Source organism: Podarcis vaucheri (assembly GCF_965113315.1).
Source record: "Podarcis vaucheri genome assembly, chromosome: Z".
Classification (NCBI taxonomy): domain Eukaryota; kingdom Metazoa; phylum Chordata; class Lepidosauria; order Squamata; family Lacertidae; genus Podarcis; species Podarcis vaucheri.
Window position 1 is genome coordinate 48,662,013 of NC_138758.1, and position 20,349 is coordinate 48,682,361.

The following is a 20,349-nucleotide window of genomic DNA, read 5'->3' on the forward strand; positions in this document are numbered from 1 at the left end:
GGCCTTGTTATTTGCAGTGCTTTCTAAGGCCCATTTGACTTCACTCTCCAGGATGTCTGGCTCAAGGTCAGCAACCACACTACCTGGGGTGTACGAGACATCCATATCTTTCTGGTATAATTCCTCTGTGTATTCTTGCCACCTCTTCTTGATGTCTTCTGCTTCAGTTAGATCTTTACCACTTTTGTCCTTTATTATGGTAATCTTTGTACGAAATGTTCCTTTCATATTTCCGATTTTCTTGAACAGATCTCTGGTTCTTCCCATTCTGTTGCTTTCCTCTATTTCTTTGCATTGCTCGTTTAAGAAGGCCTTCTTGTCTCTCCTTGCTGTTCTTTGGAAATCTGCATTCAATTTCCTGTATCTTTCACTATCTCCCTCGCATTTTGCTTGCCTTCTCTCCTCCGCTATTTGTAAGGCCTCGTTGGACAGCCACTTTGCTTTCTTGCATTTCTTTTTCATTGGGATGGTTTTAGTTGCTGCCTCCTGTATAATGTTGCGAGCCTCCATCCATAGTTCTTCAGGCACTCTGTCCAGCAAATCTAAATCCTTAAACCTGTTCCTCACTTCCACTGTGTATTCATAAGGGATTTGGTTTAGATTGTATCTTACCTGTCCAGTGGTTTTTCCTACTTTCTTCAGTTTAAGCTTGAATTTTGCTATAAGGAGCTGATGATCTATGACCTGTTCATCTTGTGTGCCCTGCTCGGCGTAGTTCATAGCTTCCCTGAGTTCTTCAAGCCCCTTCGCCACGGCAAGGCAGTGATCCATGAAGGGGTGATGCATTATTATATTTTAATATTTTGTTGGAAGCCGCCCAGAGTAGCTGGGGAAGCCCAGCCAGATGGGTGGGGTATAAATAAATCATCATCATCATCAGGCAGGGTCTCTGCAACCCTGCCTGGAGATACTGAGGACTGAGTCTGAGACCTTTGCATGTGAAACAAATGCTTTTGAAAGTCACAAGTGCAGGGTTTTGTTCTGTGCAGCTGAAAAAAAAGGAGGTGAGGAAAAGATGCTGAATAGGCCCCTCTGTGTGTGTGTTTCTGTGTGTCCGTGTAGGCGGGTGTTGTGCAATGACAGAGGAAATGTGAGCAAAATAGAAAGCAAGAGAAGTAGGGGAGGGTGTGGGAAAGGAAGGGAGGCTCAGTGCGGAAGGGAAAGCCTGATGAACGTTTACAACTTTTTGCACACTTCTCCTTCTAGCAGAACCCTGCCAGAAGAAGAACCTGAAAGATGGCTGAAAGCCAGAAGAAAGGAGGAGGCTTTAAAAGTAAGTAGCTGGCAGAGCAGCACAGATTTGGACTCTGATGCTTGCTTAAATCTGAGTGCCTTGGAGGCTGAGCCTGCAAAAGACATCAGGAAAGAGGGGTTGTGCAGGAGGTGTGTAAGGGTCGCTTCTCCCCAAACCTGTGTGGTGGCTAAGTTGCCGACTTTCCCCCCACCCACCAATAGGGCTCCTGTGCTTTTGAAAACCAGTGCATAGCATGTGGAAATCAACAAGAGAAGTTTTCACTCATCCTGCACTCATCATTGCTGCACCTGTTGCATTTTCACCTGTTTAAAGGCACAGGAATCCTGAAAAGCGGCTCAGAAACAAGAAAAGGCTGCATGAACGTAGGAATCTGCTTTATACGAAGCCTGGCCACTGGCCCATCTAGTTCAGCCTTGCCTACGCCATGAGTGTCCTGTGTGGCACCTTCTAAATCCTGCTGCTTACGGCTGCCATCATCCCTTTGCTACTGGGGGTGATAAGGTCTGGAGTCCAGGAACATCTGGACAGCACCTGGTCTACACTGACTAGCGGAGGCTCTCCAGGTTTTCAGATGAGGCTCAGGGGCTGAACCTCGCAATTTCTGCTGGCAACACAGGTGCTCTGTCACTGAGTTGCACTCATTAAGGTTCCAGTCCTCATCAAGGCTGATGTAAATATGAACAAAGGAAGGCTGCTTTATACCAAATCAAACCAGAGCCAATCTAGTAGTGTTGTCTTCCCTGACTGGCAGTGGCTGCCCAGGGTTTTAGACAGAGAAGGAGATTTATCGGCTCCACCTGAAAATGCTGGAGATTGAACAGGGGACCTTTTGCATGCAACACTTTTGCTCTGCCGCTGAGCTGCAGTCCTTCTGTGAGAGGCAAGCCCATACTGTTTTGTGGCGATTGCAAATGTAACTCGAGTGAACTCATTGTATTTGACATGAGCAGGTGTCAGCTGCTAGCTCAAGAGACCATGCACAGGGATCTGATGCCTTCATTCTAGGAAGTGGGTAGATAATATATGGGCTGTCGCTTGTTTTCCTACAGTGGTCTAGATGCACCGCCACACACAGCTGACAGTCTCCACATTACGTCTGGTGGGGCGGGGCGGACAATGCATCCATGTCACTGTTAGACAGCAGCACACGCTACAGCTCAGGTATTATCTACCCATTCCCTGGATGAAGGCATCTCACTCCACTGGACCTCATTGAGGCAAAACTCCACAGCAGGTTCCTGTGTGCCTTATGCTACTTTCAGTGCCTTTCATATTTTTTTTGGAGTGGGATCTACTTTGTGTGATCTACTTTTTGGAGTTAAAGTTTTTTGAACTCCATCAGAGCAAACAGCAGATATAGTGCTGTGCAGATTTTGCAATAAACAGACAACAAATCCCTAAAGCTTCTTTGCCCAGGCAACCCACATTCTGCAACTAATAAAAGCAGATCCTCCAAGTGCTCCTATTTTCCCGGGACAGTCCTGGGTTTACAGAAGCCGTCCGAGTTTCTGATTTGACCCAGGATGTCCCGCTTTTCCTTAGGACACTCCTATTTTCATTGGAGAAATGTTGGGGTGTATGGAATAATGCAACCCCCAAACCAAATAAATAAGTAACTATACAACCTTTTATAAGACATTTGATGGCAGTCCTGTGTAGGGATTTGTGTCATATAAATGATAAAATTATTATAATGGAATAGGACACTGCTATTTTCATTGGAGAAATGTTGGAGGGCATTTAAAAGTTGGGATGTACTGTGCCGGCAAGGGCAGAATTATGTGCACTTGCACAAGGCGTAAGAGCAAAGAAGTATGTTGCAGCCCAGCCTCAGCCTTCAAAAATTGATCCACCTCCTCTCCCTTTCAGTTTTTACCAGGTTTTATTGCCCTGCTCTTTCAAGGCTGTCTTGAGCTTCTTGAGGACTAGAAACTAAATAGTGGGGCTAATCAGAGCAGAAGCTTTAAAGACACTGAATTGTGGTCCCAAGGGCACCAGTTTCTGCAGAAATGCTGATCCCCTTAGCACAGATTGCACCCAGCAGCTGGTAGGAGGTGGAATATGTTAACACGCAATTACCGGAATAGCTAGCATGGAAAGAGACAGGGGTGCAGTTAATGGTTTATGGGGAAGGACGGGAGTCCCTTTTTAGAAGGCAGTATGCATCTCTTCATGGCCTGCTGCACCTGGGGGGGCTCCTCCTGCTCCTCCTGCTGACCCCCCTACCAAAGACCTGCCCTGAGGCACAGCAGCTGCACTCGATGCCTCTGAACATCACTGCGGAGATTGAAGGAGTCACTCCTCGTGACTATATCGGCATGTAATCAGTTGTTCTCTGCAGCTGGGCCAAGAACCACACTTTTCCTTCGCAGCTGTTTGTGTTTTGCTGTGAGAAGAGGGAGGGCAGCGACAACAGGTGTCCCTTTGCATAGATTTCTGAGGCTGGTTGGCCTGGAAATTTCTTCCCAGCCTTCCCTGAGGGATTGTTTATGCCTGTGTCTCCACCCGACACAAACCAGTTTAACAGCCCCCCCCCCCCCGATCTCTCATCTCTTGCCAGTTTGGTCTCCCTTCTTAGGCTTCTTGACTCTGGTATCTCTCTTGCCCAGCTGAGTTCAGAGTGGAATGAAGCAAGCACTTCATGCCAGCAAGAGAATCACATTTATTTTACCGTTTCTGTACAAACAACCCCAAAACACACATCCCCATAAGTAGAAAACTAGCACTGGAATGAACAGTGTGTTTAATTATTTACTTGCAGGGAGGTTTTTGAAATGTAGGGGATCAGTGGCGGAGGGACCCCCCTGTGGTGCAATTGTTCAGTGTGCCTGGCTGCTGGTTCAAGTCCACCCAGGGATGGCACTGGGCAGGATTCCTGTATTGCAAGGGGTTGAAATAGATGACCCTCGGAGTCCCTTCCAACTCTGTCATTCTGTGATTCCCTTCCTGCAGTCAGAAACAACACAAGTCATTCTACCGCTTTAGGAGTCTAATTCACTAGGAGGAATGAACAGACTGTCCCTGGTAAATAGGGAGAGTTAGTATATGAAATTATGTTGTGGTCTTGTATATCCCCAAACATTGGTTTGTTGCATTTAATATCCTACCTTTCTTCCCAAGAGCTCAGAGTGGCATGTAAACTTCTCCCGCCTTTCCCCATGTTTCATTCGTTCAGCCCGGACACTGAGGTCTAGCTCCGAGGCCTTCTGGCAGTTCCCTCGCTGTGAGAAGCCAAGGTACAGGGAACCAGGCAGAGGGCCTTCTTGGTAGTGGCGCCCACCCTGTGGAACGCCCTCCCACCAGATGACAGAGAGAAAAACAACTATCAGACCTTTAGAAGACATCTGAAGGCAGCCCTGCTTAGGGAAGCTTTTAATGTTTATTAGGTTATTGTATTTTAGTGTTCTGTTGGAAGCCGCCCAGAGTGGCTGGGGAAACCCCGCCAGATGGGCGGGGTATAAATAATAAATTATAATTATAATCCTCACAACAACCCTGTGATGTAAGTTAGGCTGAACGATAACAAGTGGTCCAAGTTCACCCAATATTCCACGCTGCGTTAAAACAATACAAGTGTTAGTATTTTTTTAATTAAAATGTTAACAAATGTTATGGGGAGGATCCTATTGGTCTCAAGAGCAGATGTGCTGAAATCAATGGCCATGGCTACGGTAACTTAACTTATATCGGTAGGCCTACTCTGAGTGGGGCTTACTTGGATACAACTCAGAGCGGTGGGGCCCGTTTCACTGCTTGAGGCGAAACAGGAAGTGCTGTCTTGCCTAGCCACTGCTACCACCCTGTGCCCTGCTGGGCGGCACCAAATTCAGGCAAGATCGCACCCAAATCTCACCCAAAATAGGTGCCAGTGGCAGTGGTGCTTCCCTGCCAGTGATGGCGGTGGTGGGGCAGGCCACAGGAATGCCACGTGGGGGCATGGGCATAGCCAGGAGGGCAACTGCCTTCCTAAATCAAGTAAATAAATAAAAATACTTATCTCAGTAAAAAATAATGTGGCTCTGCCCCCCTAACATAAAGCGTGCTTCCCTAATATCCCCCTAATCCTGGCTATGCCCGTGTCTGGGAGGCTGCCTCACCCTGCCCAATGGCTGGACCAGCTCTGCCCTTTCCTTAAACCCTGGGGAGCTGCTGACAGTCAGTGTAGACAATACTGACCTAGACAAACCCCAGTGTTCTGACTCAGTATAAGGCTGTTTCCTATGTCCTTTGCTTCCTATGTTGCTGTGACATGGACCCTGGTCTCCCAGATTCTAATCTGGTCAAAGGTGACCTAGGGAACTTTGCATGTGGGTCTTCCAAACCTCAATCCTAGTTTGATATTCTCATTGGCACTAACTAATACAGAATCTTCTGGAACGTGCCCTCTCAAAAACCACCAACCGTCTCCTTGTTTTGCTTTCTCCAGAATTATTTAGGTTTAAAGGATTTGGGAGCTTGAGTAGCATTCCACGGACGTTCACCTTGCGACGTGTTTCTGTTGCTCCCAGCGCTCCACAGGCCCCTGGAGGGGGACTCCTGTCCTCAAATGGCTTCTTGGCAACCACCATTGAAAGCACGCAGGACGACTTGAATACTGTTCCCAAAAGTCTGTCTCCATATGCTCGGTCATGCGACATGTACAGCCACATGGGGACTATGCCAAGGGGCAGCTCCAGGAAGTCGAAGGCTAAGGCCAAAGACAAAGGCACACCCAAGGAGAAGGATCAAGATGCAGGGTCACAAATTGGCCTGGCACCCGTTCTCCACAAAAACTCTCCTTTCGTAGCTAAGGAAGCAAAGCAGAAGCAAAAATTGCCTCCATCCAAAGCCGACCACAGTCAGACCCACACCCAATATGTGATGCCCACCACCATGGTCAACTCCTCAAACTCTTTTCCAGAGCACAGGCAAGCTTCTGCTGCAGGACTCCCAAAGGAAACAGTGAGGAGAAAGGAGGACTTTCTTCAGGTGCCTGGGAAGTCCTCCTCCAAGAGAGCGCAGGACGACTTGAATACTGCACCCAAAAGCCCATCGCTGCATGCCCGCTCATGCAATATGTCCAGCCACGTGGGGACCATTCCACGAAGCAGTTCTGGAAAGTTGAGGGAAAAGGCCAAAGGCAAAGGAGCCCCTCAGGTGGCTGAGCCAACCACCGCCCCAGAGCCCAGCTTGATAGCTGTGGCACCTTCTCCCAGAAATGATGCTCCTATGATAGCTGTGGACACAGAGCAGAAAGCAAAAATGCCCCCATCTGAATCCAAACACAGCCAGGCCCACTCCCAAACCATGAGGCAGGCTGTTGTGGTCAACACCTCAGACTCTCTTCCTGAGCCCAGGCAGACTCCTGAGGGACCCAAAGAAAACACGAAGAGGAACAAGCAGGGCTCTCCCCATGTGCCCAGGAAGCTCAGCTCTGAAACTGTGAAGGACGACTTGAATATTGTGCCAAAAAGCCCGTCCCCGTATGCTTGCTCAGGTGATATGGGGACCTTGCCAAGAGCCAACTCTGGGTGGTCAAAGAGGCAGTCCAAAGAGGAATCAGTGAGGTGTGAGCAGGATTCTTTTCAGGTCCCTCGAAAAGCTGCCAATATGGAAGCTCCCAAAGAACCTATCCTGTCTGGAGGGCGAGCGCCTGGAGAGGAAGCCCTTCAAGAACACTCAGACAAGAGGTAAGACAAGAGAAATAATCTGTGGCTGAAGAACTGCATTCAAGGAACAGTGTTGGTGTGAACACAGCAGCTCTCAGGTTGTATTTCTCTTGGATAGGGGCTGCCAAAGTGGCTCCTTCCACATGTGACTGGCTTCTGTCTCTCATCAGCCCCAGCCAGCATGGCCAATAACAGGATTGTGGGACCTGTAGTCCAAAAACACCCAGGGGGCAAAACATTGGCTAGCCCTGTTGTGGGGCAAAACAAAAGCAGCTAACCTCCAAAGGCAGAAAGTGCTGTTTGAAAGCTCATCGTACACTCAGATAATAGGGAAGGGGCCTAGTTTTTGCAGAGCTTTTTCCTGGCTTTTGAAGTGGGCACTGTTACAATATCAGGGTGCAGTAGATTAGATCTTAGCGTGTGTGTCCACAGTGGCACACCTTCATTGCATGCTGTGTTTTTGAATGCTGTAGTTCAGTTCTGAATGTGGTGCATTCAGTTCACTCCTTTGCTGTTCTCGGGGACAGAATATTACTTAAGATGGGAGCTGCCATGTTTGCTGATACAGTTTTTGTCCTGTACAGTGGTACCTCTGGTTGCAAACAGGATCCGTTCCGGAGGCCCGTTCCCAACATGAAAGGAACGCAACCCACAGCAGTGCGTCTGCACATGCGCGGGTTGCGATTCGGCGCTTCTGCACATGTGAGTGATGGCATTTTGCATGTCTGCGCACGCGCGAGCGGCGAAACCCGGAAGTAACCCTTTCCGGTACTTCCGGGTCGCCACGGGATGCAACCTGAAAAAACATAAAATGAAGCAAACGTAACATGAGGTATGACTGTACACGTTTAAAGCATGGGGTGGCTGTAATTTTTTCTTCTCAAAAGTGGGCACAGGTGAGGAAAGCTGAACCTCTTCCCCACCTTCCTTCCCTTCCCATCCATCACCTCAGACGTTTTCCTTTCAGGCCAGCTCTCATAGTGGAAAACTGCCTCAGGGGTCGGGAGGTGATTGGGGAGGAGACACCCAAACCTCTTTTATTATAAAAACCCAGGGAATGGGTCCCCTGCCCATACATGCACATCTGTCACTGGTGGAGAAGCGGCACAGTGGCACCAATTTTCGGCAAGATCTCACCAAAATTGCAAGAAATCCTGAGCATTCTGAAATGTTTCAACCAGTACTGGAGCCACTTCTGCACCGGTGTTGGTGCAGGTGGGGTGGGGGGTGGGGGGCCGCCTCCCTGGGGGTTTCAGCTGCCTGTGGGAGCCCCCTCAATCCGTTTAATGGCTTAGCTTGCTCTGGAACTAAGTGTCATGAAACTGGAAGTAGAATATAAAACTGGGGGAAAGGTACTGATTAGGAGCCAATCACTCCAGATACCAATGGCATATATTTGAAGGAACTGTGTGAGAATTGGCTGGTATAGACAGGGCAGTCTTAAGCATATCCAGCACCATGGTGCTCTCCTCCTGTGGAGGCTTGGGAAGTAAGCTGCACGCCTGCCAGCCATATAGTTGGTGGGGCGCAGCTGGCGGGTGTGCAGGGGAAAGGGAGGCTGCTGGCAAAGCCGCGCAGCTCCCCCACTCGCTAGGGTGCCCCAAGAGGCTGGTGCGCTGGTGCAATGAACCACTAACACCAATGGGGAAGACGGCTCTGGGTAAAGATGAATATGCTCATAAACATAGAACATAGCTCAGTAGCAGAGAACATGCTTTTTCTGCAAAAGCTGTCAGGTTCAATCCCTGACGCAGGGCTGGGAGACGCCCCAGCTGAAACCCTGGATTACTGCTGACAATCAGGGTTGACAGTGCTAAGCTGGGCAGACCAATGCTGTGACTTGGTATACTTGACTTGGTCCCTACATTATGGAAACAGAGTTAACATCAGGGTTGGCTTTTCTTTATTTCAAACTGCCCTTCATCAAAACAGATTCTGTGGTGGTGTGTAAAACAACAGAGATAATATTTTTGGTAGTGTGTAGAATGTGGATTTCTTATCATTCATGCCCAGATGTCAGATTATGAGACAAATACGGACCGTGCATCCTGAAGCCAGAGTTGTGAGTGCTTCTGTAATACTTATCATGAGCCGGGAATCACAAATGTTGTTCACTGCAGATTCAGGGGCCAAGCTTATTCTGTGTGATTTCTGGATGGTTCTTATTTTCTACATAACTGACTGTAAGAGGCAGGAGTGTGACAATGGTGTGTCCAGACTCCTTCGTGGTATGTGCTTTGTGCGTATTCATTTTGCACAAGGTTTGTGCAGAGGTCACACGATGTCTGCCCCTCATCAAGCATTCAGTGCTCCACGCTCTAGTAACTTTCAGATTGGATTGTTGCAGTGCACTCTGCATGGGGCTATTCTTGAGGACAACTCAGAAACTTCAACTGGATTAAAATGCAGTGGCTAGATCAGGGGTCCCCAAACTAAGGCCCGCGGGCCGGATAAGGCCCAAGGGACTCGTTTAACTGGCCCACGGCGACCCTCGCCACCTGCTGCCCCCGCCCTCTCTTACTGGCACTGCGCTGCGTGGCTGCCCACTTCCGGATATGAGGAGCACCAGAAATAGCTTGTGCACATGCGCAAGCGTTATTTGCGCATGCACAGGTGTTATTTCTGGTGCACATCTGGGTTGGAGGAGGCCCATGCACCGGCCCGAGGCATGGTAAGTTTGCTGACCTCTAGGCTAGATTATTGGCTTGAGCTGCCTTTAGAACCCATAGAACCCTGTTCTAAAACAGCGGCATTGACTACCAATTTAGTTCCGTGCCTATTTTAAGGTGCTCCTGTTAGTGCTTAAAGCCCTAAATTACTACGGCCCCAAATACCTAAAAGACTGCCTCCTTCCCTGCAGTTTCTCCCTGGTTTTAAGATTAACAGAGGGAACCCTCTTGGTCGGTCCACCTCCCATGGAAGTCTGGGGCTAGATGGAATTCCCGGTGTGAGAGATATATCTGTCTTCTTCACAATACAGCTTCCCTTGAATACTGAACACGCACCTCTTTACCCTGGTGTTTGGAACTGAGATGTGCATTTTCAGGGACTGCCCTGTTCCTGTAATTGTAATTATGTTTTAATTGTTTTTAATTTTGAATTTTAAGTTGTTGTAACCTTCCCTGGGACCAGCAGATGAAGAGAGATAATAAATTTGATGAGGAGGAAGATTATGGTAATTTTTCCTGATTTGTTTGCATGAATGTTTGTATGCCTCCTCACCAATCAATTATTATCCAGCATCTTGAGTTCATTTCCCCATCCCATTAATAACCAGAAAAAGTTTTGGTTTTTTCTGTGTGTTTTTTTTAAAAAAGATTGATTTATGATGGATAGGGTCGTCAGGGGATTTTGACAGAAAAAGGAGCGGGCATTGTTGGTGTTTGCTTATTTGTCCCATGTCTGGAAGGAAAGTAGTCCAGTGAATATGATCCATAGTCACTGTTTTCTGTCATCATAATGATATGCCCGTTAATTACTCCCCCATTTGCATTATGTTTCCTTTGCAGTGAAATGAATAGTGTGGAATAATGTAGTTATAACATAGTTAATTATGCAATCATAGAATCATAGAATCATAGAGTTGGAAGAGACCACAAGGGCCATCGAGTCCAACCCCCTGCCAAGCAGGAAACACCATCAGAGCACTCCTGACATATGGTTGTCAAGCCTCTGCTTAAAGACCTCCAAAGTAGGAGACTCCACCACACTCCTTGGCAGCAAATTCCACTGTCGAACAGCTCTTACTGTCAGGAAGTTCTTCCTAATGTTTAGGTGGAATCTTCTTTCTTGTAGTTTGGATCCATTGCTCCGTGTCCGCTTCTCTGGAGCAGCAGAAAACAACCTTTCTCCCTCCTCTATGTGACATCCTTTTATATATTTGAACATGGCTATCATATCACCCCTTAACCTCCTCTTCTCCAGGCTAAACATGCCCAGCTCCCTTAGCCGTTTCTCATAAGGCATCGTTTCTAGGCCTTTAACTATTTTGGTTGCCCTCCTTTGGACACGTTCCAGTTTGTCAGTGTCCTTCTTGAACTGTGGTGCCCAGAACTGGACACAGTACTCCAGGTGAGGTCTGACCAGAGCAGAATACAGTGGCACTATTACTTCCCTTGATCTAGATACTATACTCCTATTGATGCAGCCCAGAATTGCATTGGCTTTTTTAGCTGCCGCGTCACACTGTTGGCTCATGTCAAGTTTGTGGTCAACCAAGACTCCTATATCCTTTTCACATGTACTGCTCTCAAGCCAGGTGTCCCCCATCTTGTATTTGTGCCTCTCATTTTTTTTGCCCAAGTGCAATACTTTACACTTCTCCCTGTTAAAATTCATCTTGTTTGTTTTGGCCCAGTTCTCTAATCTGTCAAGGTCGTTACAATCAATTACATAAAATTTCACCATAGTGAACATGGAGACGAGTAACATAGTTTTTTGTTGTTTTCAGAAGTCAAACTGCAGCAGAAACAGAAACAATGGCATGTGCAGCAAATATGAATGGAAGTTTATGCCTTCTTGCATCCCTAGTTATGCCAGAGTCCTTTGATATATTTTAATTGGACAAGCTTAAATTTAACTGTGCAAAGTGTGTGTGTGTGTGTGTGTGTGTGTGTGTGTGTGTGTGTGTTTTAAAAGGGTAGGAAGGGGCAGGAGATGCAGGGACCCCTGCTCACCCCCTAACAACACCCATTACTTTTTAATACGCTCCTGTCCTGCAGCAAACTATCATAACATGCCCCTTCCTAACAGCTCTCTCAGATACACATACAGAGAGACAGACAGTTTGAGGTTTGTTTTCTCAGGCGGTTCATGTTATGGAAAAGCCTCCACGCAGGCAGCAGATGCCAGAAGTGTGCTAATGAAGAGGAATTTCTCTCAGTTCTCAGGCCTCTGCTTGGCTCTGCATTCCAGGGAGGGAGGGAGGGAGGAAGGACATGGGCTTTGGGGAGGAGAGACAGAGACCAAGAGGGAGGGACTCCTGTTCACACTTCCACAAGTTCACTACCGGCAGAGCGAGAGACCGGAGCGGCTGAGAAACCTGCGCGGTCAAGACAGTGAGGGAGAAAAGCATATTTTCCTCTTGAGGTTCCACAGCACAGGACAGATGATGACAGAAGTGGGCAGGCGATATCACACCAGGTAAGCAAGACCAGCCATTCTGAGAAGGAAGAGGGAGTTGGTCAGACTTGGAATATAGGAACATGGGAAGCTGCCGTATGGACCTCTTCCACTTGTCATTGTCCACACGGACCGGCAAAATCGTTCCAGCATTTCTAGCGGAAAAGGGCCTTTCCTAGTCCTACCCAGAGATGCTGGGGATTCAAGGGGTATTGGGCATGTAAAGGATGTGGTCTGGCTGCCACTTAGTGACATAGGCAACTGCGTTCCAGTTTGCCCTGCATCCAGTGCGCTCCCACCGCTGGCTCAAGAAGATGTATATATACAATGTTAGTTGCAGCCCATATCTATCCTGTTTTCGTGGGGTTTTTTAAAATGAATTACAGCATTTTGATGCATTTCCCCCCGATTCAGTTTCACCCTGAACTGGACAAAAGAACAACCTAGCTGTGTTTAAAGCCAGGGATATAACCCGAGTCAGACCACTGTCCCACCTAGCTCAATATCGTCTTCTGTTCTACTCTGGGTTGCAACAGCTCTCTAAAGTTTCCAACAGGGGTCTCTTCTACAGAGGCCACAGACTGAACTTGCAAAGTATGTGGGCTGCTGTACCGGTGAGCTTCCGCCTGTCCCCATTTATATAGACTGCCTCCACTTTTCTGATCTGTGGTGGCATAAACATTACCAGGCAAAAGTCTACTTTGTCAGAGGTGTTTGTAGAATATTAATGCCCACACTTAACTTCGCTCTCAGGGTAGAAAAGTGGCAATGGTTGAGAGAAAGAGGAGTTGCAAAGGAATTTGGTGTTGGTATACTCCTCAATCTGAAGGTCAAAGGTCTTGGTTTGGCAAAACTGGCAGAGTGGGAACATGTCCGCCCTAAATGAAGGCACCACATTGTGCGAGAGAGTTGTGGGCTCCTGACTTCCACCCTTCCTTAATCTTGGGATATGTGTGGATAATGTTTTTCTTACAACGTTTGGATGGGATGGATGTCTAATAGCTAGATAAGGTGCAAATCTAGATTCTTGGAAAAGTGATGTGTAGATATGCATAAAGATGGGTAGATACAGCTCTACCTATTATGGAGGAATGGTTGATAAAACTATTGGACTTACTGTAGCTGAAATGGTAAAGTTAACATGTCTAGATAAAAATCATTATTGATATTTATTAAGAAATTTCTTTTGGACTTTTCATGTGAAAGAGAAACTTGGATCTGAAGATTGAAAAAATATTGGCTTATAAAAAATAGAATAGCTGAATGCTAATGGGTAAATACTATATTTAGCTGACAGCCAGAATTGGAAATATTTTTTTATCTTTTCCCATTTCCTTCTCTCTCTCTCTCTCTCTCTCTCTCTGTCTCTGTCTTTTCTTCCCACCCCCCTTCTCTTTGTTCCTGTTCCCTTTTATATTAGATTTTTAAAGTATTTATTTTATTCTGGTGTATTATAAAAAGATACTTTGTATTGGGTATAAACTTTTGTATATCTTTTGATGAGTGTCACTGAAAATAGACCTTAAAAAGTGATGTTCTAGACATGTTGTTGGTCCTTTTGTGCGTCCCAAATTGGTCTTTGGTCGTAATCTGGGGACTCAGCTGGATTGGTAAAGAAAAAGCCATTTAAAAAACAATAACATAATTTTATTAATCTAGATTTCCAAGGCAGCCTACAAAAGAGAACCATAAAACAAATATAAAACAAATCAAAAACATCAGAAACAAAAGCAGTTATTGTAGCGATTTATATGTGTTGTATATACGATAGAACACTGTGCCACCAGATGGCACTGTGGAGTCCCATCTTTCCCTACCAGATTTCCCTGTTTATATTTACAATGCGTTTAACTGAAATGCTTCTTTCATGTGTCTAGATCAGGGGTCAGCAAACTTTTTCAGCAGGGGGCCGGTCCACTGTCCCTCAGACCATGTTGGGGGCTGGACTATATTTTTTTTTGGGGGGGGGGAATGAAGGAATTCCTGTGCCCCACAAATAACCCAGAGATGCATTTTAAATAAAAGGACGCATTCTACTAATGTAAAAACACACTGATTCCCGGACTGTCCACGGGCCGGATTGAGAAGGCGATTGGGCCACATCAAGCTCATGGGCCTTAGGTTGTCCAACCCTGGTCTAGATCCAGCCTGGGTCATGCCTAAATGTAACTGTTAAATATGTAGCATTAAGTGACTTATATGTGGGCTGAGTCATTGTGGATCATTCACCACAGGTAGAATTCTCATGCAATCCAGATGAAATTTGCCACTTCTAAGTCCCATGAAAAGCAATGGGGCCTGAGCTAGCAGCCACTAACTTCATCCTCCCACTCCAATAGGACTCCTGTCATGCAGCTAACATTTTACTGGCTCACAGCCATTTCTTTTTCCAGCGGAGACAGTTTGTACACTGGAGTCATCAAGCTGCTGAGTAATAAAGCAATGAAAGATGGAGTGAGGTGCATTTGTGAGTCAGCTAATCTTTTGCACACCGGTTTTAGCTGCATGTTGGGCTGATGTTAGTGAGCAGCGTGCATAGCCGAGCAATGTTCCCATGTAGGATTTTGCGCACTAACACCATACAGCTGAGTTTTCCTCCCAAAGATCTATTACAACCTATGGGCTGAGGAAGCTGTTAGATCTGTAGTTGTTATTGGATTCCCAGTTCATGCTGGGCCAGGTGGGAGTGGCTCTTGGTTTTTTTGTGGCCCCTTAAGGACATCCAAACTCACCCTGCTAAATAAGGTTGAGTAGCGGAGGGTATTGCCTAGTTTCTGTGGTATCCAGGAGTGCCAACTCCCCCCCCCCGGTTTAGATTCTCTACTAAGTTTTTGAGGAAGTACAGACTTCCTAGAAACAGGGGCAGAAAGTCACTAAGTTAAACTGAGCTCCTGCCCTGAAGGGAGGTATACTGTTTCCTCCTTAGCCAGCTTATCTTCACACCATCATCAGATAAGATCTGTGCGAAGCAGCAGTGTCACCATAAAGTGCAATACTGTACACTTAAAATTTACATGGGGATGAATCAAGAATTGTAGAGTTGGAAGGAACCACAAGGGTCTAGTTCAGGGGCCTTTAAGACAAAAAGAGCCACTTGGACCCGTTTCCGAAGAAAAAAAACCTGGGAGCTGCAAAACCATGGCGACATTTAGAACAAATATAACACTGCATATATTGTTTCTTACCTTAATGTCTGATCTGACAGCGGGCGGGAAGGTGACGTCGGGACAGTGCGTGAGTAACGCACGCACTGCCCCCATGCGACGTCACAGCCAGTACAGCGCCCGCCACAGTGGGGAGTGTCGGGGCGCACAATGCGCCTCCTCCCCTCGCTAGTATCTGCCCTGGAGCCGCGGCAAAGGTGTAAAAGAGCCACATGCGGCTCCGGAGCCGCGGGTTGCAGACCCCTGGTCTAGTTCAATGCTGGAATATTTTGCCCAATGTGGGATTCAAACCCACAACTCTGAGATTAAGGGTCTCATGCTGTACTGACTGAGCTACTCTCACTCCTATCTAAGACCTATTCATTATTACCTTAAATCCCATTGGTTTCAGTGGATCTGTGCTAAGTACAACTTTGCACTGTATCCAATACTTGTTATGTGCATTAACTTCTGTGGATCTACTCTGAATAGGATTGACATTTGCTACAGCCCTAAACCTGGAGTCAACTCATGGTATATTTCTCCCCAGTGACCCAATAACTTCGTCTTTATCTTGTCTCAGTATTAATCTTTACAACAGCCCTCTCTGTAAAGTAGGCCAGTATTGTTATGTATTTCCATGTTGAATATGAAGAGCTGACGCTTAGCTCGTGGTTTACCGTAACTGAGAACTGAACTACATGAATAATTGCAAATACAACATCTGGAACCCTGTGAAGGTAAACACAGGTATTGTACTTCAGTGTGGGGGAGGGGGAATTGCAGCAGGAAGATGGCAGAAAGGAAAAGCATTAAGCAAAAGGGTTAAGCACTCTTTCTTCCCACGCCAGCACCTCTTCTCAGTTCTAAGTCAGCTGTTCCTTGAAGGAAGGGGACTGTGGGAGTTTTGCTGAGCACACTTGTGTGTAATGAGTAGCTTTCTTTAGCTACTCAATGGTTTTTCTCCCCCCCCCCCCCAAAAAAAACATTATTCATTTTATAACACAAATAAAAAACACAGACAGAAAAGACAAACAATACGCGTAAATTCTTGTCATATCCTTATTTTCCTAAACATTGTTAGGTGAGCTTCCCCAAGTTCCACCTATCTGATTTTCATTTTACTTCATCTTTAGCAGTTTACATATATCATAATTTCTAACCATCTTTTTTATCATATTTAAAATAACTTCACATTTTATCACTTACAAATAATACTATTTTAAAATACCCTATCTTCTACTTCTAATGCTACAGCCTATATCCACTTCCAAAGCTATTCTAAGGTTTAGATATTAACATATTTTTTCAAATATTCCTTAAACTTCTTCCAGTCTTCTTCCACCGTCTCTTCCCTCTGGTCTTGGAGTCTCCCGGTCAGTTCGGCAAGTTCCATATAGTCACATCACATGGGGGAAGCTGTAGCAGGAGCAGGGCATCAGAATGTTTCTGAAGATGGTTGGTACAAAGGCGAAAGAGGGTTTTACTAAACGCTCTCAATTTAATGGAACCTCCAGATGTCCTTCTGTTGTGCATTTGTGATGGTTTGTGCTCATCATGATAGTATTGCGCTAGATTGATCCGACTTTTGTGCTTGCACACGCAGAGGTTTGGGGGCTGATAGACTGCTTCATTTCTAATCAGTGCATGCCTTGTCATTTCCTACCAAAATCCTGTAACTTTTCATACCACAAATGTTCTAGGTTGTTGCTGTTGTTCTGTCACAAGTTTTTTGGGGGCTATGGCACAAGGGTGCCCCTCCAGATGGAAAAGCCAGAAAAACCAGTCCTGGGAACTGTAGTTTGTTAAGGGTGCTGAGAGTTGTTAGGGGACCCCTCGCAGAGCCACAGTTCACAGCATTCTTAACGATCTACCATTTCCAGGATTCTTTTGGTGAAGCCATGGCTGCATCATAGTGTTATGAGAGTGTTTTAAAGGCATGGTCAGGTGGAATTCAAGGCCACTTTTAATTGCCCATGCAAGGGGATAGGTGCACATCTCTATAGTTTGCAAAACTATCTGGGAAGGGCAGGATATAAATGTCAATTAATAAATAAACTTCTGAGGTTAAAGGCCAAACTAGATTTGATTATATTCCAATACAGTGGTACCTCGGGTTACATACGCTTCAGGTTACGTACGCTTCAGGTTATAGACTCAGCTAACCCAGAAATATTACCTCAGGTTAAGAACTTTGCTTCAGGATGAGAATAAAAATCGTGCTCCAGTGTCCCAGTGGCAGCGGGAGGCCCCATTAGCTAAAGTGGTGCTTCAGGTTAAGAACCGTTTCAGGTTAGGAACAGACCTCCAGAACAAATTAAGTTCTTAACCCGAGGTACCACTGTATCTAGCCCTTATGGGCAATATCTTTTTAAGCTGGTTCTGGGGACTCTGAACCAGATCAGGGCTATCTCAGGGGTATTTTTATCCACAGCAGATAGCAGGTATTTGGCAGTTGGTTCCAGTTAAAGCTCGCTGACTCACCCAGTTCCCTAGTGCCACAGTCCCAATTCACCTCCCTCCCCAGTGCTGGTAATTTGATTTTGAAAAATCACTCACAAGAACGTTAACCTTTTCCTTTCCCTGCTCCTCTTTCTCTGCCTTGTCCTCCTCCTTGCAGCCCAACCGACCGTCCTTTCCCAGCCGTCTAGGGGGGTATATTTGTGCTTTTCCTTTGACAGTTTGTGCTGCTGGCACCCTTAAGGGCAGCTTTCTCTCTCTCTTTCTCCCTTTCCCTCTCCCATAACCTTAAGGTTTGATAAAGAAATGTGCTGGGGAACTGACCCACCTTTTCATCTCAAGACCGTTTGGGGTTTCCCTTCCACCAACGGCTGAGTGGCTGAAGAATCTGTCTGTGTGTGTCTGTGTGCTTCAAACTTTTTTAAAAAATACACGAGTCTGAGTCAGAGAAAGAAAGAGATCGGTTGTGAAGGGCAAGAGAGAGCTAAGAGTCTGTAGGTTGCTATTTGAAAGATGCAGGAGGGAGAGTGAAACTTGAAAGTTAAACCTCCACGTGGCTAAATCCAGTTTACCCTCTGTAATCAAAAGACACGCACATTGGGTTTGGTTTTTTTTAAAGTTAGTCCCCTTCATGAGTGGCACTGAACACTGCCCTTTTTGTCTGAAATGTGCTAACCTGATTTACAGCGTCGTCGTGAGGATTGCATGAATGCCCCCAGCCAGCATGGCCAGTGGTCAGAGATTATAGGCGTTGTGGAAGGCCATGGGTACCCCATCCCTGAGCAAAATGTTTGCAAAACAAAAGGCTGTTCTCCAGGAACAATATTGAGATATGTTCTTGGAATATGGGGAATCTTTTGGACATAGGCACTTTCTCTTAATCTTGGCATCTCTTACTCTTGAAGACAAGACTAAACACAGTGATGTTATCAGTCAGCAGCTACATACAACCCTCTCACCCGGACTCTCTAGGGTTCGTCTCAAAACTCCCATCCCAATGCTTCCTGTAAGGAAATGTCTCTAAATTACTGCAATCGCTACACAGCCTTTCTCACAAGAGGTTTCTTCCATTTTTGCCAAGTCATTATGGCAGATAATTTCTCTAGGAACTTTCTAGCATGGCAAAATTGCTCTACGATTCTCAGCTACAGTTCATCCCTTGTTTTCTGTAAGATTCATTAAGCATTAGTTGTGCAGTGCTTTGTAAAAGCGGGAGTGCTTGAATATGGATCTGCCACCAGGGTTTAAAGGTGGAGTCTTTCCTCAGCTGGGACCTCGATCACACTCCTGCCTGATGGAGAGGTCTCAATTCCAAGGGAGGGACAGAAGCCCCTGACAAGTTATTAGGTATGAGAAGGAAGAGGTCTAAGCTTCAAACAGTATCCTGGGGCAAGTGGTTTATTCCACTTGCAGTTGTAATCTATACCTCCAACCAGAAAATGGCTTTCAGAGATGGATCATGCACAACTTCTTAAAATGCAGGTTTATTTTTATTTATTTACTTTTAATTTATATACACAATAATAGGCTGCTTTTTTGTGGCATAGTCAACCCAAGGCAGCTTAGAGCAGTACAGAAAAAATATGCACCCATCTCCCTGATTTTTCCAATGAAACAGCTTCATTTAGGCCATCTCATTGCAGCTGGAAAATGCCTTCCACGTTTCGCTGTCATGCATCACACATCCAAATTTACCTTTGCTCTGTGCTTTCTAGGCACAGGTCTGGGCTTTCCATGTCTGAGCTGCTGCTTTTTGTTTTTACCACTGAATCATAGCAAATGGGAGTCTGCGGGAAACCCAATTGCTATTTGCTCCGAATTAGCAGTAAAACAATTTTTTCCCTATCCTGGAGCAAAAAAACCCTGCTTGGATGCAGACCTGGAAAGCTCAGATCTGTGCTTAGAAACATGGCACAAAAAGAAGCATGGACGAGCCTTTATTCATGCCCACTCATTTCAGTGGGACTACTCTGAGCAAGCTTAACATTAGGTTCACACACCCCCACCCCCAGCTTTCACTTGTTGCATTCGTTTTGGAAGGAAGGGAAACAAAGGAGTCCCAGTCAGCAACACACTCCCTCCTAACCAGGTGTTCTCACACTTAAAACCGATGGCTCTCCCCCAGTCCCTGCCACTTCAGTTCAAATATGGAAGAGCTCTCAGAAAACTGTGCAGGCTTTCACATCCTTGCCCAGCTCCACACCTGAGCTTCCAAAAGGGCCCAGGCAGGGCCATAACAACTTGGCCAACTGGTGCTCCCAGGCTGCAGAGCCTCCTTCCAAACAGAGTACTGGAATTTATCCCAGGCACTTTGACTGGCTGGGGGGGGGGGGGAAAGAGAGAGAAAGTTTAGTTTCATTCAAGAATCCCACGGGCCATTCATTCGCATGACTCCCTGAACATTGCCACAAGCCGGCCTCATCTCAGGATGAAGTCACAGCCAAAGACATCTGCTTACAGTTAGGAGACGGAAAGGGTTATTTATAGTATTTTCATTCTTCCCTTGTGGCAACTGAGTGGAAGTCCAAGTTGGCGGGGGGGGGGGGGCTCACTGGTACTTAAGATGTAACTGTTGCATTTCACAAGCTGAGGGGCCTTGTGCCTTTACAGGGAGTTCCTTAAGACCGTCTTAAATTCTGTTCCCCAGTTGCTCTCATGCTCCCAATTTCCTGCCTGGAGCCCTCACTCCCTCCTGCCCTGGAATTTTTCTCATGGTTCTCCC

The 20,349-nt window shown here is 46.3% G+C and overlaps 1 protein-coding gene across 2 annotated transcripts in view; it reads left to right on the forward strand.

The window, feature by feature from the left end:
- The first annotated feature begins 1,142 nt into the window (after positions 1 to 1,142).
- Positions 1,143 to 20,349, forward strand: part of SH2D3C (SH2 domain containing 3C) — a 78,508-nt gene continuing 59,301 nt past the window's right edge. The window contains exons 1-2 of one of the 2 annotated variants that reach the window (XM_082208821.1): positions 1,143 to 1,273; positions 5,682 to 6,924. In XM_082208821.1, coding sequence (XP_082064947.1) covers positions 1,237 to 1,273; positions 5,682 to 6,924 — 1,280 coding nt within the window. In that variant the 5' untranslated portion in view covers positions 1,143 to 1,236. Of the gene's footprint in view, positions 1,274 to 5,681; positions 6,925 to 11,591; positions 12,046 to 20,349 lie in introns of those variants that run through there. The other variant, XM_082208822.1, reaches the window with a different exon arrangement.